Genomic DNA, 25,649 nt, shown 5'->3' with positions numbered 1-25,649 from the left:
GCATTACAGTAATCTAGTCTCGAAGTCATGAATGCATGAATTAGCTTTTCTGCATCAGAAACAGATAGCATATTACGTAGCTTAGCAATGTTTCTAAGGTGGAAAAAGGCGGTTCTTGTAACATATGAAATATGATTTTCGAAAGACAAGTTGCAGTCAAGTATAACACCCAGGTCTTTTACTGTAGAGGATGAAGTAACAGGACATCCTACTATGTTAAAGTTGTATTGTGAGGTTTTGTGGGTGTTTTTTTGAACCGATGATTAGTACCTCTGTCTTGTCTGGATTTAATAAAAGAAAATTGCGCGTCATCCAATCTAAGTAATGAAAACCAAGTAAGTAATGAAAACCACGGTTTCATTTATACATTTTTTTTATTTGAACACAGAATTATAAAAATATACTATACAAGGAACAAGAATAAACGGGGAAAATTAGCAACCAGTGTTGCATAACCAGTAAACCAACTCAATCCTGCAGTGACCTCTTGATGCTGGGCACCAGTTTGCCTTTTAGTGGAGAATCACTGAACTACAGTTGCATTGCAATAAAAGTTTATTGCTGCATACAGTTATAATTTTGATGATAAATTTGGATATATATATTCAATTAAACAAGCAGAAAATGCATTGCTTTTTAATAGTCTGAACAAGTTATTAAACATGAATAAACAGTGCAAATGCAAATACATCAAAGTCCCTTTCTAAAAGTGGCGTTCACTCTCCTGAGCATCTCCACGTATCCCAAAGGTGATTTACATTAGCAATTTGATATTATAGTCGTAATCTTCATTATATTAAAGGGATGAAATGAAAATTTGCTCATGATTTATGCCGTTCAATGCGCTGCAGTTTCATAACATGCTGACGTTACCTCAAGCGTGAACCCGACCCAGTGTGACCGTGGGCTGGAAGGGATGAAAGAAAAATATAGTTTAAAATAATCACATTTTTCTCTCACACACCTTTTATTTATCTTCAGAAGACATTGATTCGTCAGCTTGGGTCATTTGGATTACCGTAGTGTTCACTTTGTGTGGTTTTTGAAGAGTCGACTTTGGAGGTCCATGCATTGTATTTGTAAATGATGTGAGAATTTGGAGAGTTTTTTAAAAATATAAACGATTAAACGGAGGCTATTACAACTTAATTTACTCAAACATTAAATACTGAAGAAGAGGTTGAGTAAAAATGAATATGAAATATATTGCATATATTTAGCAAAATGCTCCTTTATATTGTTTATTTGTTGAGCTACTGACACTGAATGGCTTTTCTCGGCTAAATATAACGTTACTTGACATATTACAAGCTGCTTTATTGAGATCTTTTCATGCTTGAAAGCGATTACATGAGACATGACACATTTCGGCAAGTTGTAGGCTACTGTATCTTTCAACATACCTTCTGATGTTCATTCATGTTTATGCTATAACTAGTAGTAAAGAGAGAAGATCAGTTTCCCCTTAGGTTACTGGTAGGGTTGGATTAGGATTAGACAGTATATAGGGAACATTGGTGGAAAAGACTTCGACACAACTAAAATTTGGGAATTTGAGAATTTATATCGGAAGTCAAAATGAGAATTGATCATTGGTAAATCATAATGTGCTTTTTCTTCCAAGTTCTTTCATCCTTTTTATTTGCTTGTTTGTTTTCTTCTCCTGTTATACAGTGTTACACCAAATACTGTGAGTAGGCGCTTCAAAATGAACAAATCCTTTTTCAAATCAGTTCGTTAATTTCAGCAGAATATAATTAAAATGTTACATGTTAATAGCCAAATTCCCCAAACACATCAAATGTTAATCACATTTAGAACCCATTGTGTGGTACAACGCCTCCTGCCTCGTAACCCACCTCAGCCTTGTCCTTGTCCAGTGGTAAATTGGTGAATTGGATTTGATCAAAGTCTCCACCTGTCCACCTGTCCATCGCCTGAAAACTGAATCCTCCATGTTTTCTGCACTTCAGCGCGATCAGCACCACGATCAACACCCCGAGAACCATCAGAATCACAGCCATAATGATGGCCAGCACATTTACAGACACTGGTTGTGCTATGAGAAAGAAGGAGAATGCATTTTTTAATACTAAAAATAATGAGAAGTGGCGAAGTAAGAATTGAAAGTGACTGTTCATTATGATTATTACATGGCTTGGCTGAATTCCAATATAGAATGCGGTCTGTTATTTCTTTATAACAGACCGCTGCGAAGTATAACAGACCGTTGCCATGAAAAACAGCGCGTTGCTATGGACGCGGAACGGACTATTTTCTTTAGCGGAAGCAATACAATCGTTTTTAAATCAATAACCCCTTTTTAAATCAATAATTCGCGGCAAATTATTTATTTATTTTGTAGGTAGCCATGTAATAAGCGGGATAATGTATAGTGAGCCGGTTGTTATAGTGAATAACAACCCCGACAGGCTGAACGGGATCCCGACGCGATGTGTTTTTTGCCCTGAAACTGGGTGTAGCCGATACTTTGAGAACTGTTTCTGCTGTTGATTACCACAGAAAATTAATTAGACTCGTCTCTCAGCTTACAATAACAAATGTTTTTTTTGGCAGGTTATTATCGTTTAACTAAAACCTGAAATTAAGTAACTGAGATTTAACTTATTTTATTTCAGTTAGTTGCCAATTATGCCAAAGCAACATTTCAAATGTTCATTACGTTTCAGTTGAAGCACTAAAATTACTTTAAATAAAAAAGTAAATAAAAACACCTAAAAAACAAAACCCAACAAAAAACAAACAAAAAAAAATTGCTAAAACTTTAAAATTGAAATGATAATATAAAACAAAACTAATTCAAAATATGAATAAAAACTATAACAGAATATTAATTATACTAAAATAACACTGGCTTATGGACATCTGGAAGTCTAAGTAGCATGTGTGTGTGTGTGTGTGTGTGTGTGTGTGTGTGTGTGTGTGTGTGTGTGTGTGTGTGTGTGTGTGTGTGTGTGTGTTTAGGTACCTGTGTAGCTGTAAACGTTGCTGAAACGGGAGAAACCTTTCCCACACACCCTCCGGCAGCTGTACAGTCCTCCTTCCTCCACGGTAATAATGTCTGTATTTTCAGGCAGTCTTCGGCATGCAAATGAGTCATTAAAGAGTGTGTGATACCAGTAATAGGACGTGCAGACGGCAGGACAGTCTCTGCAGGAACACTCCAGACTGTTAGGAGACATTGAGTCCACTGTAGCAGCAGGAGGCCCACCTGAACCAAACACAGATATGACTTACAAAAGAATTGATTCAGTGGTTGTTCCTGTAACTCAGCTCATGGATAGTGACTTAACGTTAGCTAAGGTCATGGGTTAAACTCCCAGTGAATGCGTATCCTGATAAGGATAAAAGCATCTGACAAATGTATAAATGAAACCGCTCTAGATTCAGTGCAGGATTCCCACACTTTGGTTAACATCAAATTCAAGGACCTTTCAAGGACTTTCCAGGTCCAATAGCCTCAAATTCAAGGACTTAATTTGGGGACACATTTCAAGTGAGAGCAAGCTTACATCATGTTACACTTGTAAGATACATTGTTACAGTTTTGCGCGCGTGAACAATGCAACGTACAACGTAAATCAAGCAAGCTAGTGTGCATAGGCCACGAAGTGTTGACGAAATAACATTAGCGGACCGGAGGGAATAATATGTCATTTAAAGAAAACTTCTTGCACAAAATAAATTCAAGCACTTTCAAGGACCTGTATCTATGCATGTTTATTTTCAAAAACTTTCCAGGGCCTTGAAATCTTTTTTTCAGATTCACAAACTTTCAAGGATTTCAAGGACCCGTGGAAACCCTGCCAGTGAGTAATTCGTTAGACTAATTCGAAACCGATAACGTGCGAGTCATTCTAACTGATTCACTAAAAGAGTCGACTCATAAGAGTCATTTGTTCATGAATCAGACTATAGGCTACTGGTGAAGCGGTGTGCTTGCTTTTTTTTCTAATCATTACAATTATTATTACTAGTAATGTTTTATAATAATTTATATATAACTGATATATTCATACATATCTCATTTGTACTGCAAACTTAGTGTAAAGTATTATTATATATAAATATTGCTTAAATATATATTTTTTATTTATATTAGTATTATTGTTATTATTATTAATGTAATCCTTTTTATTATTATTATTATTATATACTATCACATGGCACTCTTACATATACAGTATTCAGGAATGCCATGGTACCATGTCCAAAAAATACTTTGTAGTTCTAGTACTATCTAGTTGTCATGTATTTGTCTCTTGTTTTGTGTGCAAACACATGGTCGGTTGTTTTGACTGTGTTTGCATTGTCTTGTGTTTTGCCTCGTTTCCATGTTAATGTTGTATTACGCCGGTTTCACACCGCAAGCGTTAGCGGCGCGTGCGCAGCACGTATTTTTTTCGGCGTCCATGTTATTCAATGAGTGCATTCACATCGCACGCAGAAGCGGCGCGGCAGCGCGTAGCAGGAGCAGAGCAGGAACAGCAGTGCAGCGATAGTTTCGGCGCCCAGTCTATTTTTAACGCGCCGCTTACGCTGAATTAAAGTGACACGCATTGATCAAGGCCAAAATACACCGCAGTTTTACCCCAAAAGCGCATTGATGATATCTATTGTGTTTTAAACAGTCACTCAAATGACCAACAGCAATTTAAAAAGAAAACAAATGTCCAAAAACAAACTTGTTGCCCGAACAATAAAAACAAAGACGAATCAAAAGTTACATAAATGAAATGATTAATAAAATAAGCTTCTTGACAAGTCTTTTCTCTTAAATGTATTTGAAAACGAAATAAAGCAATGCCAACTTATCCATTATAGAGTACTCTGTCTGTACACAAGCCACGGTTCAGCCGCGCGTGACAAACGCTGCCAGTGTGAAAGCAAAACGCGCGTGTCCTGCTCCTGCTCACCATACGCACTGCTCCTGCGCTGCTCACGCTCTGCTATCGCGTGCAGTGTGAAACCGGCGTTAGCGTCACCTGTGATTGTGATCATGTGTCCTTACCACGTCCCTTGTTCCCTCGTTAGTATTGATGTTCATTAGTGTCACCTGTACCTTTGTAATTATGTGTCTATGTAAGCTCCCGGTGTTTGTTCCTCAGTGCTGGTTCGTCTTGTTAACATTCGGTTCTGTGAGTATTGTGGTCTGTCTGTGAATGTTCCAGTTCCGTTTAATTGTCAAATCTAGTTATTGTTTGTTTGCCCCATCGTGGGTCTTTGTTTCCGGTTGTAAATAAACCGTGTTTTGTGAAAGTTACTGTCTGCGCTTGGGTTCTATTTAGCGTAACGTGACAGAACGAACCAGCCATTTTTGAACCCAGCAGACAATAGGTTATGTCTTGTTCTGCCAGTAGCCAGTTGGGTGGCCAGGAGCGATGGTGGCAGTCGACCATCGAGGACATGAGGAGGGGCAAGATTCCGTTTCCTCCCCAGGGAGAGAGATCCCTGGAGAGATATGCCCAGAGCCTAGAGGAGAAGAGAAATTTTACGCCGGAGGTCCTCCTAAACTCTTATTTCATCGCGGGGCTCAATGTACCTCCTCCGCTGGCTGAACGGCAGGGGCTGATCCAACGTCCGTTTCGAGAGGTGGTGGACCATGTGCGTCGAAAGGAGCAGCAGGACCCCACGAGGACGTTGTCAGTTTCTGCATTACCAGCTATCCCGGAGAGTCGCGTCCTAGCCACAACAACGCTTGGCAACCACGTTCTCGCCACTTCGTCTACGAAAGATCCTTCAGCTTTTGCTACGGACATTGCGGGGATCTCGGTACCGATCCTAGGTCCGGCTATGGCTTCTGCACCGCGGTCAAAGAGGAGGAGGAAGAGATCGTCAGGTTCACCGTCTCAGTCCCTTCCCGGCTCCGTGCCGATTCTCCAGGTTGCTTCTGTCAGTCTGGTCCACGCTGAGGTAGATGGGAGAGTGACCAAGACCAATTCTGTCCCAGCTAAGGAGTCTAGGACTGTCCACGCTGAGCCGTCTGTGGTACCTCCTGTCCCAGCTCCGTTGCGAGTGGCATCACCCCCAGTTTTGGGTTCTGTATCGGCTCCTCTGCTTGCTGCAGCAACATCGGTTGTGTCCCCTGTTGTTTCCCCGATTACCCCTATTCCTGTTGTGGCCCGACCTGTCCCTCCCAAGACTGTACCTCATGTGTCTCCACCCAGAACTGCCCGGTTTTCGTGTCCTCAATCAGTGCCCATGTCCAGTGAATCCAGGACTTTTGTTCCACCCACCCACTCTGGACTTCCACCTATCTACTCTGGACCTCCACCTACGAACTCTTTTGTTCCCCCACCCCCCCTCCCTCATGTGTTATTTTTATTGTGTCATCCCGATCCTACTGTTATGTTTTCGTGTTTGCCACTGTTAATGGTTGTTCTGTTTTGTTGGTTTATGTCTAGTTTACAGTTGGTTATGTCCCATGTGGAGCGTCTGGTAGCCGCTCCGTAAGGAGGAGGTTATGTCATGTATTTGTCTCTTGTTTTGTGTGCAAACACATGGTCGGTTGTTTTGACTGTGTTTGCATTGTCTTGTGTTTTGCCTCGTTTCCATGTTAATGTTGTATTAGCGTCACCTGTGATTGTGATCATGTGTCCTTACCACGTCCCTTGTTCCCTCGTTAGTATTGATGTTCATTAGTGTCACCTGTACCTTTGTAATTGTGTCTATGTAAGCTCCCGGTGTTTGTTCCTCAGTGCTGGTTCGTCTTGTTAACATTCGGTTCTGTGAGTATTGTGGTCTGTCTGTGAATGTTCCAGTTCCGTTTAATTGTCAAATCTAGTTATTGTTTGTTTGCCCCATCGTGGGTCTTTGTTTCCGGTTGTAAATAAACCGTGTTTTGTGAAAGTTACTGTCTGCGCTTGGGTTCTATTTAGCGTAACGTGACACTAGTAGTGGTTGTGTATAAATGAAGGGGAGAGGTGAGGCAGTTATTGTAATGTTTACCTATAACTTTTAACTCCTGGGCATCAGAATCTCCTTCCTGCCGGGCAGCGTCTGCACTGATGTGGCTGTACCTGTAGGTGGCGTGACATCTGTACTGTCCGGCATCGGCTTGTGTGGCGTTGGTGATGATGTATGTGTCTTCTGTTGTGTCTGCGATTGCCTTATTATCCTTATAGAATGTAGCCTTTTCTGCTTTCCCACCCCAGACTGCACACCTGAGAGCCACGCTCTCCCCCAACAGTGCAGGAGCGGCTGGAGGGTCCAACATCACCTTGAGCTCTGAGACACACAGACACACAGAGACACAGATCAGACATCCATCATCTACTGCTGCACGAGCCTGATACTTCATTTAAAGTATGGTGTTACTGACATAAACTACAGGCAATTGGCTGTTTAAGAAAACGGGATTCAAAATGTATATTGGAATTTTTGGAATTGAATCTATATTAGAAGGGAAAAAAGTGTCCAGGGTGCTCAAGGAGTTCAAAAAAGTGTTTTTGAAGGTGCTCTTTCTGCACACAGAAATTGTACAAAATGCTTATAAGAAAGCCCAGTCTATTCCTAGATCAGAGCTATTCCAGAAGAAGACAAAGCGATCCTGTTTACAAAATCAGGCCTATTTTGTGACAGAATATAGCTCTTTGGCCAATCCCATAAAAAGGATTACACACTCAAATTGGAATCTTATCAAGAGTGATCCTGTTCTTAGAGAAGTGTTTTCTGCATCTCCAAAAATTAGTTTCAAGAGGGCTCCAACACCACGAGATAGGCTAGTATCTAGTCATCTTCCTGCCAAAAAACAGACTACTTGGCTAACAGACAGTTAAAAGGTACTTACAAATGTGGGTCTTGTAACCATTGTTCTAGTATTAAAGAATGCAAAGAATTCTGTAATTTCAAGACTGATAAGATGTACAACATAAAGGCATTCATTAATTGCAATACTACTTTTGTGGTATACAGGTTATCTTGCAAATGTGGATGTTTTTATGTAGGCCGGACCAAGAGGCGTCTCAAAGACAGAGTATCGGAGCATAAAAATGCCATTAGAAAAGCTAATTTAGATTACCCTATGGCACAACACTTTAAAAATGTGCATAATAGTAATCCAGAAGGCCTAATGGTTGAGGGTTTAGAAACGATCAAAAAGAGTTTTCGGGGTGATGACCGATTAAAATTACTTTTACAGAGAGAAACATTCTATATATATGAGCTACCATTGCCACAGTGCACCCTGGGTTGAATGAAGAAATAGATTTCAGTCCTTTTTTGTGATATATTTTTTATGTATATGAATGTGTATGTGTATATGTGTATATATGTGCAGTGCATATACTGTATATGTGTTTTTTTTATTCTATTTGCAATGTAACCACCTAGTGGACCTTCTCTGTATGTGCATGTATTTTGTCATTCAGGTGTTTCTAATTAGCACCTATAAAAGAGGAAATTGTTTGTTTGGAAAGCACCCTGAAGAAGGCTGTTTTGCCGCTACGTGTGAATCTATATTGATCAACTTTGTCTTTGTGATGCAAATGAGTAAATAGTTTTCATACAGTAGGAGGATAGACGAATAAACCCTGATCTTGGAGAAGTGTTAGACTTTATACTGAGATCTGACTTTTATAGACTTTGATGTTTTGAGAAGTCTGAGCACAGTTTGAGCTATTGTTGAGATTCGCCCTGTAACTACAGAGGTGACAGATGTGAGGTGTCTTTTCCTCAACATCTGAGAATCAGTTTCCATTTGCTTTCCAGTTTAGTCCCATGGCTCTTTGAGATTTAGAGGATATCATCTGTAATTTTTGAGGAGGACCTGATTCAAGGAGTCCATTAATCCTTACTCTAAACTAGAGAACATGGTCTATTACTTGACTATTACATTCAGATTTAATTATTGTGAAAGTTCAATATACTCTAACATCACTTGCTTAACATGTTCAAGAGCATGTACGACTGATGGGAACTAGCTTGTGGTCAGGAAAAAAATTCTAGGAAAGTCAGTGAGATCCAGTGTTTTTAAATTGAATTGAATTGCATGGACGCAGATAATCTACAAATCATGGAACTATATAAAAGTGAGTAAATAATGACAGAATTAGTATTTTTGTATTTCCCTTTAACTACACAGGGGATCTGAAATACAACAGGGAAATGAGGAAGGAGTCACCTGTCATTTTCAGCGTCACAGCATTGCTTCGTCGTGTACCGTTCTGGCACCAGAAAGTGGCTCTTTTTGCTTCTTTCAATTCTGCATATATAACAGCCCTCTTCTTCTCAATAACATCGGTTTTTAGCATGAAGCCGTTCTCTCCCCGCAACACAAAACACTCCCAGCCATGCGCATCATCATCCACATACAGCATCAGGTTTCTTCCACCACCTTTGGACATCACAGCGCCACCTATAGATGGAGAGAGCTGAGCGTGAGGCTCCAGCTCTGGGAGAGAGAGAGATGATGAGGAACAGATGATCATGAGGGAACGTTTAGAGTTATTTAGGATGGTGTTCATACCTTCGACAGTGAGTGTGTACGGGTCGCTCTTCGATCCGCCCCGCTCACATTCATACTTCCCATTGTCTTTTGATGTCACTGTTGTAAGAAGCATTGAAGAATCCTGATGTGAGTGTGGATCTCCATTAATGAACCATTTTATCTGTTGTTCACCCCCTCCTTTACAGATCAGAGTGACGTCATCTCCAGCAAACACATCTGGGAACCACGGCAGGAGAAACACTGAGAGAAAGAATACAGACACATAAGAGACACGTCTTCTGTAACGCCAGGTTGTCTGACTACTTTACTATAGTAAAATGCACTGCCCATCAAAAAAAGTCACTGTTTGGATTTAAATAAGCAAAAGCTTTAGAGTCTATGATTGGATCATTATTGCAGTGATTATTATGTTTCTAGCATGTTATATATTTGGCAACAGTTCTTCTAACTCTAACTGATGGAGTGTAGCTTTTCATTTCTGAAACAATCATGTATGAAGAACATCATGTTCATATTCCAGGAGGACAATGTCCAGATTCATCAGCCTCAGATTGTGAAAGAATGGTTGTGAAAATCATTTTCTCTCATGAATCCAGAGCTTAAATTCATTGAAAGTGTTTGGGATGTGCTGGAGGAGACTTTACAGAGTGCTGGACTCTTGCATTGACAACACAAGATCTTGATGACCTCTTGATTGAAATAACACTACAACTTTTTTTTCAATCGAGATGTAAATACATTTTTGGGTTGGACTCAGAGGTGCCGATTCATGTGTGAAAATGATTCTTCAAGCTCCTCACAACCATTCTTTCACAATCTGAGGCTGATGAATCTGGACATTGTCATCCTGGAATATGGCCATCAGGCCATGATGTGTCTTCAAACATGGTTGTTTAAGAAATTTAAGAACGACAGGAATTACTTTGGACAAGGTTGGATGTTCATTATAAATGACCCTCAGTGAGGTACTATACTGACACTAGAAACATCAATATACTGGTTGGGTGAAGTGATGAGGTTTCCTGCACCAAAGTTCTGCAGATCTGCATTGTTTTTTCTTAATTCTGTGCTTTATAATAGATTTGATAGTATCTCTTTTTTTTAGCTCCTCTGATCTTGTGCACAATGAAAATGTGTGTATTTACCTGCTGGTTTTTCTCCCTTGTCTTCTCTTATGAGAGCCAACAACACTGTGACATAAAAAGATAAATCAGATTATTTCTGCACTAAGAAACTACATCTTTAATTTTAATTTGCAGCTTCATTGACATTGAAATGAGACTGTGGTGCCCAGTCAGTTTCGGGTGAATCATGACTCAAGAGTGGGGTATTGGCGATTGGCCCACTGGGAAAGGTTCAGGTGCTCCCGATGGCCAGTCTACTCCACAGCCAATCACAGACCCCCTCCTGGCTCGGGTCCTGGGGCTTTGGCCCCGCAAACCCTACTGTTAATGCGGCCCTGGCTGTGCTGATATTGTGCATCATAAATTGTTCAAAATATTGGCTACAAATACAACAACTATTTGAAAATAAATCTTAAAAAAATTGGCAGTGAAATGCAAATCTGTGTAACAAAATGATCATATTAGTTATATAATTAATATTTCTGTGAAATCTGCAATAAAATTGGATAATTTTGGGGGAAGATTTTCAACATTTATCATCATTTAATGTCAATTAGCCAGACAAACAAAGCTTATTAAACCATTTGCCTCTTCTGTTGCATGAAAACTGCAAACTGGTTGGTTTGATTTAAAATTCAACATGAATGTAGCAAATATCATCAGAATCAGAAACCCATTACACAGAATCAGACAATAAGATGATGCTGCATAAGCTCTTGTGTTTTTACCTGACAGTGTCAGCAGAGACCTCATGTCCATCAGCCGAGCCGAGCCACGCTGTCCGTCTGTCAGAAAGAGAAATATGGGGAAGTGGACTTCAACAATAACCAAACAAAAATAATACAATAGGTAGTTATATTTAAGGTGTTTGCAAATTCAAAACAGTCCAAAAACACAATTCCTTCAAATTAAGATGAAGTTCTGTTCTGAGGGGTGGCAATCTGGCTTTGCCAAGAAGAAAGATGACATGAGCTATGACTATTCTGTAATCTAATTTAGGGCACAGAGCCATATCCATTTTCACTGGCATCTGAAAATTGTGCAGTTGCGCCAAAACCATGTGGCTTCAAACATTAGTCAACTGTAAATGCATTAATCTGATCCAGACCAGTAACCCATTCAATCATTGTTGGTCAAGAACTGGAGGAATCTCATCATTCCAGGTATAAATTGTACTGCATGATTCCTGTAAAATGAGCTTGACTGGAAGGTACCCTAAGGATCATAGACTGAGCCTATCACAGACAAAATCCCACGGGCACATCTACTATGATTTCCCCTTTACAGAGTACAGACAGTCTTGAAACTGAAAGTGTCTGTCTGCAGTCTGCACTCACCATTGAAGCCCTTTCCATCCGCAGTTGATCTCGCTCCACGTTAAGCTCACTGATATTATTTGATCTGTCTTGCTCTGGAATGGATTGCAAGACCTCACAACTGTTGCTGTCCCTCTGTGTCAGATGGAAACTACCTTAAGAGCAGCCAGATCTTTGGCAATCTGGATTGCTTGCTTCCTTCTCTGCTCTCCACATAATCGTCCATATCGAAATTCTTGTAAACAGTGTTCATTTCCTCTTTCCGCCTCCACATGAATGTGCACACTCATTGGGCAGATAACTTGGGATTTAGTAGAGACAGATCTGTGCCGTTTGTATGACTGCACACCCGAGTTTCATAACAGCGCACTGGTTTTCCTCTTGATTGTTCTAGCCACACATTGACAATAACAGGAAACTCCACCAGTCGCAGCGATTTGGAACCATGTTTCATGGTTTTCTTTCTTCATTGTAAAATACAAATAGCAGAGGTGTCATGCCCATTCAAACCGAGGGGGAAAATGGATTTGAATGCAGCTTCCAAAAGACAAAAAATTATATTTTTGACATTTGATAATTAACCCTTTAAAGCGTACGATCACACCTGTGTGATTAGAAATTTCAGTGCGTCACGTGATCAACTGCTAAATTAAAGCTGCTCTAAGCGATGTTGGGTAACGTCACTTCTTGTTGACATTCGAAGTATTGTCAAACAAAACAGAGGCTAGCTCGACCCTCCCTCCTCCTCATCCCATCCCCTCCCTCTCCCTTCCGTGCTTCCTGAAACAGTCATGAACCATTTAGAAAAACCAAACTGGATTTAACCTGTCCAGCAAAAACAGAGACACCTGAATGTCGGACTGGAAGCCCTTCTGCCGGCGGAGTTCTCGCCACCTTCTGAACGCTTTTCCAATGTAAATTTGGGACTTCGCACGTTCCTTCTCCTTTTCCCTCTTCTTTGTTATTTGTTCATCGGAACGTCGTCTCTTTGGTCGTGTGTCGGCCATATCAAAATTCTCAAGAATATACATTTTTAATGTTAGTCGTTGTCGTTGTCTAGGACATCTCTCCTCTAGCTAACTTCCCTCTCCATGCTTCTCACTCCTCCACTCCCCACACCCCCCTTCATGTGCACACGCACTAACCAAATCCTTCTTGTTGGTTATTGGCTGGAACACTGTTTGTTATGTTTCGTGGTCCAGGCTGGGCCCGTTTGTTTTTCTTGCCGTTTGTGGAGCCTGGGCTGTTTAGAGAGACCGCGTTTTTTTACAGTGTGTTCAGGGGACAGGCAGCTAGCGGATAGTGAGGAGATATTTGCTGAATGTGACAAAAAATGTTTTGGCCTAAAAAACGTGTGACATCGTTAGAGCACCTTTAAAATCTGCGTTCGCGCTATGGCTCAGCGCTCGTCATTTATGAAGTTCTCAATCATATACTGTTTATACTCGTCATTTATAAAGTTTTCAATCATATAATGTTCATTTTATGTTTCTGACATTTATATACAGATAAGTAATTAGCATTCATAGTTTGTAAAACATGAAAGTGGCAATAATCCTTTCAAATATAATTTGATGATGTGTTTGATTTATATCCGATATGGTAAAAGTTTATTTTAATCTTAGAATATTGTTGGTACAAAATGAATAGTGCCCCAAAGTTGAATATCTTTGTTTTGAAGCTAACCTTGGGTTCTACAGACAAGGTTTAATGTTTAAGTCAAGAAAAACCTAGACTTAAATGCATGTTTAAGCTGTTTTAACTGAAAGCAACTTGCACTGAGATATCTTATCCTATCTTGTCAGTGATATTGTTTTGTCTCAAGATGCACAGCAGTAATGTTATTTTCTAATGCACGTTTATAAAATCTACTTAAATGTCCTAATTAAACTAAGGCCTAATCCTGGCTTAATCTAAGCCCTGTCTGTGAAACCAGGCCTTAATGTCACTTAGCTATAAGCGATTTGTGCAGAACCATGCAGTGTCAGTGCTTATATGCTTTAAATTCATTTGTTTCTATAAGCTACAAAATACGTGGGAGACTGAATCGATGCAGGACTTATAGTCCTAATATTATTATATTCTGGAATAGCAACAGTAAATGTGTTTTTTTGCTTCAATAATTCAAAAGTATATTTGGATATGATGACACTGCAGTAATTCTTAAAGTGAAAGCTAAAGTTAAGTTTTATTTGATCTAAATAATAATAATTATTAGTTACGTTTTTTCTTCATGAAACACACAGATCTACTGTCACAAAAAAAGTGGTGCCCCCTCAAAAATGTGCATGACGCTCCTGAAAACTTGGGATTATTTTGCCTCTTTGCACTGGGTTTTGAACTTCTCAAAGGTGCTTTTAACCTCCCTTTCAAAGTCTGTGCTAATCATGAGATCATAAAAGTCCACTGAAGTGCTTTGAAACACGCTGCATTATTTCAATGTGTTGACAGGAAGACAGGATTGAGCAGCTCCTCCCCTTTAAAAAAAATAGCCAATAGCATTTTGTTTATATCACATGCAGCTCGACCAGAGCCGTTGAGCTCGGTAAAGCCGCAAGTTTCCCCCTAATCTCTTCCATTACGCTTTAAAATATAGCATTCTGTTCAGAATTAAAATGGGTCCGATACGTTTTGTGGTATATGATCCACTCTGCTGCGGAGCTGCGGCGGTTCGTGTGACACTAACGTCACGTGAAACCAGACCTCATTCGTCCCAATGGAAAGTAAAAAAATATTTACATGGTCTGAATCGTTCCCTAATCCCCTATATAGTGCACTATGTGCCTTTCACCATAAAGAAAGTAGTAAATGTGTGAACATGTGACTGATTTCAGCATCTGTTTATAATGTAGGGGGTGTGATGTTTTAGATTCTAGAGCATTTGATTGGACAGAAAATCTGATGAGAAGCTGAAGTTCAGATGATGTCATCAAAATTATTAGGCTCGTTTAAGGTGATCAAATTTCCAATTTTCCACAGCTTATTTTATCGGGAGTTTTTTTGTCAACTGAAATAACTTGGAAATATATATTTTTCCAGTGTTTCATGAACAGAACAATCCAAAAACACATTAAATAACAGTACAGCCCATTGAAGAGATGCATGTCTGTCCCTCACAGCCTCCAATTGCTTTCATTCCCATTAAAAATCAAAGATGACGCTGCTATGAATAAGGTTTCAGATAGGCTTAAGGCTTATAGATAACAGTAGCCTAGCTACTAACACATTCATACTAAAAGCCAAAAAAACTTCGATTTTGATTTCATGACGACTAAGATGTGATGCTTTTTCAAACTTGGATTTTCTCAGTTTTTGCAACATATATCGAGTAACGGTGAAAAAACGGTGGAGTATCCCTTTAAGTTTAGGTTCGGTTAGTTATTTTTAGGCTTCAATAAACACTTTCTACTGCTTGTCTACATCATATAGACCTAGTACATAAACACAATGTTAACAGACATTGCATGAACAAGATAAACCATAACAAACAATTCTCTCTTTTTTAAAGTGTGCTCACAGCTTTTTTAAATGGCCGTGCAAGTTTGCCAATTTTACCTTAATGTTCCACCGTTTGTGCAGTGCGTGGATGAAGAAATAGCGGCGTCTTCCTCATGCAGCTCTCCTACGACGATGCATTCTCAGCAACAATCCACAGATACTCCCCCAAAACGATAGAAGCTGGTTTCCTCCACGGAAAAACCTTTTTCCTCAGAAGTGCAGCTCGCAGTTTCCTTTTGATCAGTCAACTTGTCCAATAGTCTCCAATTAGATCCATCGAAGACTTAAATCCCAACAAAACCAGCTCCCATTACGGTCAAACCTTTTGACTGTCTAGACTTTCAATCGAGCTAATGAAAGAATTTACTTTTTTGATGAAAGAAATTACATTCTATGAAGTGATATTTCTGTGGTTCTCTTAAGATAATAGTCACTTGTGATGAAACATTCTTGTACATCACTGCCTTTTTGTTTCTTGAGGGTTTTTTTCTACGCATTTTTTTAAATGTGAATGTATATATAGCCTATATATATAAAAGAAATGATAAAGCAACTTATTATTTATTATTGTGATTATTATTATCATTGCTGCAGTTCAAACACAGAGACTAAAAGGTCAAAATCCTGATTTCAATCTACAGCAAAACTAATGCTTTATCATTATTTATAATATAAATTAATTTCTATTTATTTATATATATAATTAATTTATATTAAATAGACAATAGTTAACTAGTAGATACTTGAAATAATATTTGTTTGTTTGTGTGTGTGTGTGTGTGTGTAGGTAGGCCTATATTTACAGAACAATTATTAATTGAATGAGGTACTGCTTGAAAAACTTTTTTTCAGTGTATAGGTATTCTTGGAGTTCTTAATCTGCATTTGGGATTCACATTTATAATATCTGGTGTATTATTGTTGTGATAATGCATCAGAAGTGGAGTTATGAAGGGATCAGTTTCTAAATCGTAGTCAAATTAAAGATGCAGACGTCAGCAAGTATTCAAGAAAAAGCAATGTATCCGTCTCAGGTTTCACCAGAGAAAACAAACCACAACTTAATTTATACACAATTTAATCTGAACACTCAGAATTACAAAAGATACTATACAAGGAACATGAATAAACTGCACAATCACTGGCAAATGCAAAATGACTAACCAGTGAGTGAAAACCAACTCAATCCTGCAGTGACCTCTTGTGGTTGAAACAAACAAACAAACCTGAATTTGATGCTGGGCACCAGTTTGCCGTTTAGTGGAGATACACTGAACTACAGTTGCATTGCAATGAAAGTTTATTGCGGCATGCAGTTATACAGCTGTGGTCATTTTGATATACATCTTTAATTAAACAAACAGAAAATGCATTGTTTTTTAAGTTCTTACATTTAAAAAATACAAAACAACGTGCATGAATAAAAATATTTAACAAAAACACAATAACTATAATTAAGATCTAACAATGAAAGAATGAAATACTCCAAATAAACAAGAGTCCAAATACATTTACATGATGCTGAATGAGGCTGAGAATGACATTATTTGAAATATCATTGCTTATATAATCTATTGTTAAACCAGTGTAATTATAAAAAAACTCAGAAATTAGTACATTTGCTAATGATGCGTTAATGCTCTTCAGCCCCACATATAAACTATAATAGCTGTACAATCAATAACTATTACGCAGATATTCACAATAACTGATTCTGTGTAATTATGTGTGAGTGTAATTGCCTGGTCAATCTATAGCCTTTATATCTATGCTTATTAATGCGTGATGCTAATAGTATTTACATTTACAGCATTTGGATTTCTGTGGTTTCAATCCTTCAGTTTTATTGCACAAAACTAACTTTCTTTCTCCTGTTATAGTACATTTGTATCAACCTCTGAATTCTCATAACTGCAAGAAAATTTCTAAAACTGTGAATGTGGATCTGTAACTGTAATCTTACTTGTTTGCTGTGTTAACTGTATATGCTTATGTTCTAATTTCTTTCTTTACTTAGCCTAGTATCAGACTCTTTCTTTAAAGGTGAAGTGCCTTATTTTTTTGCCACTAACATCTGGACCAAACTCACTGTAGATTGAGTCTGAAGCAAAGGGCAAGCAAAGGGAATTTGATGTAAGGTTTCTTTTCTGATCAGAATGGAGTCAGATCTCTAAGTTTGCAGCGGATTGTCTGGGATTTTCTGAAACACGACACCGGTACACACTTTTGAGCTTTTGGAGGTGGAAGTTGAAAGTCACGTTCACTCTCCAGAGCATCTTCATGTATCCTCGCCAGGTGACACTTCTTTGTTTAAATTGTATTATTTCATAGTAGGCTATTATTGTAACCTTCATAATATTAAACAGCCCACCCCCCCAAAAGAAAATTCTCTCATGATTTTTGCCGTCCCAGATATAACGAAGAAACACGCGCGAGAAGTAACGGTTCTGACTTCTCGGCACTTCTCGCGAGAATTTCTCAAGCGTAATAAACGTTGTGACAGTTGGCTGGAAGCTGTGATTTTTAGTCAAAATATTAGTTTAAAAGTTTAAATATTCATATTTTTCTCTCACACACCTATAATTTAGCTTCAGAAGACATTGATTCATCACCAGCTGCTATCGTTTGGATTATTGTCGTGTTCACGTTGTCTGGTTTTGGACCAGTAACGTAGCTATTATGTAGCCTAACGTTATTAATGATGGATTGTTTTTCTAAAAATATTCATGTTAATCTGAAGAAAGCAAGTCATACAACTGAGACAGTATGATGGTGAGTAAATTGTGTGACAATTTAAATTTGGGGGTCGAGTAGGCCTCTGTATTCAATTAACTATAAAGATAAAAAAAAAAAGGTATTTGTGACCTTTTGTCTCACAATTCTAACCCTTTTCTCAGAATTGCGTGATATAACTTAGATGATATGTCTTCTCACAATTCTGTCTTTTCTCTCTCACACAATTTCTAGTTTAAATAGGGCAATTCTTACTTCATAACACTGCGAGTTATAAAGTCAAAATTTTGAGATATAAACACAATTCTGAGGGGAAAAAAGTCAGAATTGTGAGATAAAAAAATTAGCCATTTGACTATTGGTTAGCATTAACGTGATGCTGTTTCTTACAGGTTCCTTCATTCTTTCTCTTTGCTCGTCTGTTTCTTATCCTGTTGTCCGGCCTTCAGTTCTTCATATGGATTATCTTCTACTGCCACAGCCTCATAATCTTTGTCTTTCTGAGGAAGCTGCTCATACCCGCCCTCAGATTCTCCTGCCGGTGTTTTTGAGTCGGCTGAACTCAGTGTTTGGTACACCTCAACTTTCACGCTCTTAAGAGCCTCGTACCCACCTTCACCCTGACCTTGACCTTTACCCTGACCTTTACCTTCACCCTGACCTTCTGCAGCTCCTAGTGTGTGGTACACCTCGGCTTTCACGTTCTTAAGAGCCTCATACCCACCTTCACCCTGACCTTGACCCTGACCCTGACCTTGACCTTCACCCTGAACTTGACCCTGACCTTGACCTTCACCCTGAACTTGACCTTCTGCAGCTCCTAGTGTGTGGTACACCGCCTCCTCCTGCCTCTTTTTTAGGGCTTCATAACCCCCCTCGGCCTCGGCCTTGTCCTTGTCCTTATCCGTATGCTCGCCTAGTGTGTGGTAAACCGCCTGATCGGTGAGTTGGATTTGCTCATAGTCTCCACCTGCCGTCTTATTTTTAGCCTGTGCAGTCCCCTGAACACTGCTTCCACCGCGTCTTCTGCGCTTCAGCGCGATCAGCACCACGATCAACACCCCAAGAATCATCAGAATTGCAGCCACAACGATGGGCAGCACATTTACAGGCTCTGGTTGTGCTACGAGAAAGAGAGAAGATGCGTTTTCATGCAAAAAAAGAAGAAAAAAAAAGAGAAGTGCACTATAGTGAAGTGAAAGTGTTTAGTGTCTAGCATTCATACATCAGTACAGTCAACATTAAAATGCACGGAAAACGAAAGTGTCAATAGAGCTGTGCGTGCCTCTGTTCTGGTGTGAAACTTGTAGGTGTCTGATTACCACAGAAAATAATTTCTCATTAAAATAAACCATAAAACATCATTAACTTGAAATAAATGTTAACGGAATTAAAACTAATTAAAAAATTAGGCTAAATGTATTATTTTATTTAAATAAGTTGGAAAGCAACATTTCTAGCTAATTAAATAAAAACTAATAAAAATTACAAAAACACTACAAAATTAACCTAAAAACTCATTTAAAATATTAATAAAAAAACTACAACAGAATTTTAATTACACTAAACACTGGCTAATGAACAAGGAGTGTGTGCCTAAGGAGTGTGTTTGTGTGTGTGTGTGTGTGTGTGTGTGTGTGTGTTTAGGTACCTGTGTAGCTGTAAACGTTGCTGAAACGGGAGAAACCTTTCCCACACACCCTCCGGCAGCTGTACAGTCCTCCTTCCTTCACGGTAATAACGTGTGTATTTTCAGGCAGTCTTTGGCGTGGCTGATTAGGGAGTGTGTGATACCAGTAATAGGACGTGCAGACGGCAGGACAGTCTCTGCAGGAACACTCCAGACTGTTAGGAGACGTTGAGTCCACTGTAGCAGCAGGAGGCCCACCTGAACCACACACAGATATGACTTACAAAAGAATTGATTCAGTGGTTGCTCCTGTAACTCAGCTCGTAGGATAGTGACTTAACGTTAGCTAAGGTCATGGGTTAAACTCCCAGTGAATGCGTATCCTGATAAGGATAAAAGCATCTGACAAATGTATAAATGAAACCACTCTGACAGATCCAGTGAGTAATTCGTTAGACTAATTCGAACCGATAACGTGTGAGTCATTCTGACTGATTCACTAAAAGAGTAGACTCATAAGAGTCTCTTGTTCATGAATCAGACTATGCTGGGTGAAGCGGTGTTCTTGCTTTTACATGCAGACATGAAAACAACAAAAGAGAAAGATGTGATGGGTTGCTTTATTAGTTTTATTTACTTCATCTTACTTGCAAACAGTGAGTTATTATCATTATACATAAATAATGTGTATACTTGTTTATAAATCTTGTGCTTAAATATATTATTAACATGTGTCATGTTTTATTTGTATTATTATAGAGTACTACTCTTACATAAATGCCATGGTACCATGTCCAAAAAATACTTTGTAGTTCTAGTACTATCTAGTAGTGGTTGTGTATAAATGAAGGGGAGAGGTGAGGCAGTTATTGTAATGTTTACCTATAACTTTTAACTCCTGGGCATCAGAATCTCCTTCCTGCCGGGCAGCGTCTGCACTGATGTGGCTGTACCTGTAGGTGGCGTGACATCTGTACTGTCCGGCATCGGCTTGTGTGGCGCTGGTGATGATGTATGTGTCTTCTGTTATGTGTGGGATTGCCTTATTATCCTTATAGAATGTAGCCTTTTCTGCTTTCCCACCCCAGACTGCACACCTGAGAGCCACGCTCTCCCCCAACCGTGCAGGAGCGGCTGGAGGCTCCAACATCACCTTGAGCTCTGAGACACACACAGCGACACAGGTCAGAAATCCATCATCTACTGCTACAAGAAGTGAAAAAACTCGAGGCCCAGAGAGAAAGAAATGAAAAGTTGAATAAAGTCGTTATTTTTGTGTTTTTTTGCGCACAAAAAGTATTTTCGTCGCTTTATAAACTTAAGATTGAGCCACTGTAGTCACTTGGACTATATTAACGATGTCTTTAATACCCTTTCTGGACCAGCAAGTTATAAATGTCTTAGAAGCCTATGGAGGAGTGATCCAGCTCTCAGATTTAATCAAAAATACCTTAATTTGTGTTCTGAAGATGAACGAAGGTCTTACGGGGTTGGAACAACATGAGGGTGAGTAATTACTGACAGAATTTTTATTTTTGGGTGAACTAACCCTTTAACATAACTTGCTTAACATGTTCAAGAGCATGATGGGAACTAGCTGGCAACTTGTGGTCAGAAAAAAAAATTCTAGGAAAGTCAGTGAGATCCAGTGTTGTTTTGGACTCCATTGAATTTAATTGCATGGATGCAGATAATCTACAAATCATGGAACTGGAAGAAAGCGAGTAAATAATGACAGAATTAGTATTTTTGTAATTCCCTTTAACTACACAGGGGATCTGAAATACAACAGGGAAATGAGGAAGGAGTCACCTGTCATTTTCAGCGTCACGGCATTGCTTCGTTGTGTACCGTTCTTGCACCAGAAAGTGGCTCTTTTTGCTTCTTTCAATTCTGCATATATAACGGCCGTCTTGTCCCTCTTAACATCGGGGTTTAGCCTGAAGCCGCTCTCTCCCCGCAACACAAAACACTTCCAGCCATGCGCATCATCGTCCACATACAGCACCAGGTTTCTTCCACCACCTTTGGACATCACAGCGCCACCTATAGATGGAGAGAGCTGAGCGTGAGGCTCTAGCTCTGGGAGAGAGAGAGATGATGAGGAACAGATGATCATGAGGGAACGTTTAGAGTTATTTAGGATGGTGTTCATACCTTCGACAGTGAGTGTGTACGGGTCGCTCTTCAATCCGTCCCGCTCACATTCATACTTCCCGTTGTCTTTTGATGTCACTGCTGTAAGAAGCATTGAAGAACCCTGATGTGAGTGTGGATCTCCATTAATGAACCATTTTATCTGTTGTTCACCCCCTCCTTTACAGATCAGAGTGACGTCATCTCCAGCAAACACATCTGGGAACCACGGCAGGAGAAACACTGAGAGAAAGAAAACAGACACATAAGAGACACGTCTTCTGTAACGCCAGGTTGTCTGACTACTTTACTATTGGAAAATGCACTGCCCATCAAAAAAAGTCACTGTTTGGATTTAAATAAGCAAAAGCTTTAGAGTCTATGATTGGATCATTATTGCAGTGATTATTATGTTTCTAGCATGTTATATATTTGGCAACAGTTCTTCTAACTCTAACTGATGGAGTGTGTAGCTTTTCATTTCTTAAACAACCATGTATGAAGAACATCATGTTTATATTCCAGGATGACAATGTCCAGATTCATCAGCCTCAGATTGTGAAAGAATGGTTCTGAAAAGCTTGAAGAATCATTTTCTCACATGAATCCAGAGCTTAAATTCATGTTTGGGATGTGCTTGAGGAGACTTTACAAAGTGCTGGACTCTTGCATTGACAACACAAGATCTTGATGGAAATAACACCACAACTTTCTTTTCAATCGAGATGTAAATCAATTTTTGGGTTGGACTCAGAGGTGCCGATTCATGTGTGAAAATGATTCTTCAAGCTCCTCACAACCATTCTTTCACAATCTGAGAATGATGAATCTGGATATTATCATCCTGGAATATGGCCATGATGTGTCTTCATACATGGTTGTTTAAGAAATTTAAGAACGACAGGAATTACTTTGGACAAGGTTGGAGGTTCATTATAAATGACCCTCAGTGGGGTACTTACTGACACTAGAAACATCAGTGTTACGTCCCTAAAATGGCTAAGGGCATGAGGGAACACAACATAAAATAATATAAATAATTCCCGGATTAGTTAACCCGGTTAACGTGTTTAAGGTGCTGGTGCAAAAGGACACAAGGAAAAAAATAGGGTTTGAATCATGAAAATGCATATATTTATTAATATCACCAACGTGCACAAAAGAGAGAGAGACAAATACCGTACCCAGGGAGTAGGAGCCTGAGCGGGGCTAAATTAAAGAAATTAACAAAACAGAACCCACAATCTAACTACATTCCCATCCCCACTAAACTACTACAACAAGAAAATAAAACAAAACAAAGTCGACGGCGCTCAGCACGCCCTACCTAATCTACACTACGTAAAAACAAAAACAGACAATAGTAGCACCCGCTCCTTACCTGATGTATTAACACGGATTTCCCTAGGTGTTGCATGAATGGAAGTCACGTGACATACTTTCCTACTCACTACTCCCTGGCCGGTTATAAAGCCCATTCAGGTGTACGTCGTAATGATGATGGACAGCCAGCAGCACCGCCCTGAGAGATGACAGCGGAGAAAGTGACAGCAAAAACAACAACACATATCCTCGGAGCACGTAACAATCAGTATACTGGTTGGGTGAAGTGATGAGGTTTCCTGCACCAAAGTTCTGCAGATCTGCATTGAGTTTTTCTTAATGCTGTGCTTTATAATAGATTTGATAGTATCTCTTTTTTTAGCTCCTCTGATCTTGTGCACAATGAAAATGTGTTTATTTATTTATTTATTATTACAGGGACAGTGCATATTAATAAACATTTCTGCCAATATGCCAGAGTTAGCCAGAAGGCTATTTTTCATCTGCAGTCCCCGGACAGATGTTAAAAGTCACCCTAAAAGAGAGTAAAATTACATATAAAAATGAAAAAATTGTACAATACATTTAGTAAGAAATCCTATTATGCTAAAAAATACAGTCGAAATACAGGAAACCAACAATCAAACAAACATCTGACAAAAACATTACATATACACACGAACAAGGCAAGAAGCCATCAGTGGATAGAGCAGGTCTAGAAATGTGTTAATGTTTCTTTAAATGGTTCTTAAATGTACAATATGTGTTTAGATTTCTGATGATTAAAGGAATGCGGTTCCATTCAGTAGCAGCTCGAACAGAAAAAGAAGTATGACCAAATACACTTTTTCTAAAGGGAATGACACAATCTCCCCTCGCTGCACCTCTGGTTCTGCTATGATCAGCTGTACGGATGTTAACAAACTGGTGGAGTGGAGAAGATGATAAACCATGAATAATTTTGGATAGAAGACATAGATTTGAGTATTTGACCATGTTTTCCCAGCTGAGTAATCTATGTTTTTGTAATATTGGACAATGATGAGAAATAATTAATTAATAATAATGTGTATTTAATAAGGTGTGTATTTACCTGCTGGGTTTTCTCCCTTGTCTTCTCTTACGAGAGCCAACAACACTGTGACATAAAAAGATAAATTAGAATAATTTCTGCACTAAGAAACTACATCTTTAAGTTTAATTTGCAGCTTCATTGACATTGAAATGAGACGGCGGCACCCAGTCAGTTTCGGGTGAATCATGACTCAAGAGTGGTATTGGCGATTGGCCCACTGGGAAAGGTTCAGGTGCTCCCGATGGCCAGTCTACTCCACAGCCAATCACAGACCCCCTCCTGGCTCGGGTCCTGGGGCTTCGGCCCGCCAACCCTACTGTTAATGCGGCCCTGGCTGTGCTGATATTGTGCATCATAAATTGTTCAAAATATTGGCTATAAATACAACAACTATTTGAAAATAAATCTTAAATAAAAATAAATTGGCAGTGAAATGCAAATCTGTGTAACGAAATGATCATATTAGTAACATAATTCATATTTCTGTGAAATCTACAATAAAATTGGATAATTTTTTTGGAAAATTTTCAACATTTATCATCATTTAAAGGGATGTTTCAGAGTAAAATCAACCTAGGGTCCTTTGCACCATGACGTCGAGCCAAACACCCCCCCAGAAGCTTTTTTTCTTGGTCATAAAACGAGGCATTGGAAAGTTTGATGAACCCACCGGTTCATCATCATTATCTGCATCACCTGTCTTGTGTTCATCTGTGTGTGTATTTAAGATCCTGGTTTTCACTCTTCACTTGTCGGTCAATGCTTATGTTAGGTTTGTTAATGTTGAATGTTAGGTTTTCATTGTTCTGAGCACACGCTCCCTTTTGTTTGTATTTGTTTAATATTGAGAATTAAAACCTTGGAATTCATAATCTTCGTGTTCGTCTCCTACTTCATCCACCCAGGAAGCCTGACAGATTGACCGACCAAACCAAACATGGAGCAAGGGAGTTTGTCTCTGGAAGAATATGTTGAAATATATCTTGACTACTTCCAAGATGTGAGTAAAGATCCACATATTCTGAAGATGACGTTTTGGAGTGGATTGAGTAATCCACTGGATCAGATGCTCTTGTGGGGCGACTTTCATCTCCCCTTCATGGAATTCATTGATCGCACACTGTGGGTGTGTGGCTCTTCTCTCACAGTGGGAGTTGTGGACGATCCACTCATCCAGCCTGACCCCCTTGTCCAGCCCGATCTCCCTTCTCCACCACTTCACATCAGGCCTGCCACCAGATCGCTTTATCACAGACTGCTATCCATCTTGGCAGATCTTCCGCTGATGTCAGTGCGATCTGCCAAGATGGCAGCTCCTCCAGAGTTTCGTCCCAACAGTACTACC

General features: G+C 39.3%; 1 protein-coding gene and 1 gene segment (V, D, J or C); one reads left to right on the top strand and one right to left on the bottom strand.

Annotated features, from left to right (window-relative positions):
• LOC308682903 (Ig kappa chain V region 4135-like) overlaps positions 1–25,649 on the top strand; it is a 1,009,768-nt gene that overhangs the window by 802,678 nt on the left and 181,441 nt on the right.
• Positions 381–15,848, bottom strand: LOC308683170 (Fc receptor-like protein 5). Of its 4 annotated transcripts, none has more exons than XM_081353486.1 (9): positions 15,465–15,848; positions 11,322–11,378; positions 10,615–10,659; positions 9,488–9,709; positions 9,143–9,412; positions 6,970–7,248; positions 2,990–3,232; positions 1,860–2,059; positions 381–907 (listed from the first exon to the last, which is right to left on the bottom strand). In XM_081353486.1, exons 2-9 carry the CDS (start codon positions 11,350–11,352, stop codon positions 875–877), a joined length of 1,323 nt encoding a protein of 440 aa, XP_081209612.1. In that variant the 5' UTR covers positions 11,353–11,378; positions 15,465–15,848; the 3' UTR covers positions 381–874. The 4 variants fall into 4 exon arrangements, with proteins under 4 accessions (XP_081209612.1, XP_081209613.1, XP_081209610.1 ...); XM_081353487.1 differs by lacking the exon at positions 15,465–15,848 and adding an exon at positions 11,931–12,153; XM_081353484.1 differs by lacking the exon at positions 381–907 and having other exon boundaries at positions 1,419–2,059; positions 15,465–15,598.

The sequence above is a fragment of the Scardinius erythrophthalmus genome (genome assembly GCF_964197995.2).
Source record: "Scardinius erythrophthalmus genome assembly, chromosome: 22".
NCBI lineage: Eukaryota > Metazoa > Chordata > Actinopteri > Cypriniformes > Leuciscidae > Scardinius > Scardinius erythrophthalmus.
The sequence above is the reverse complement of the archived record's forward strand: the minus strand, read 5'-3'. Positions and strand labels throughout refer to the sequence as shown.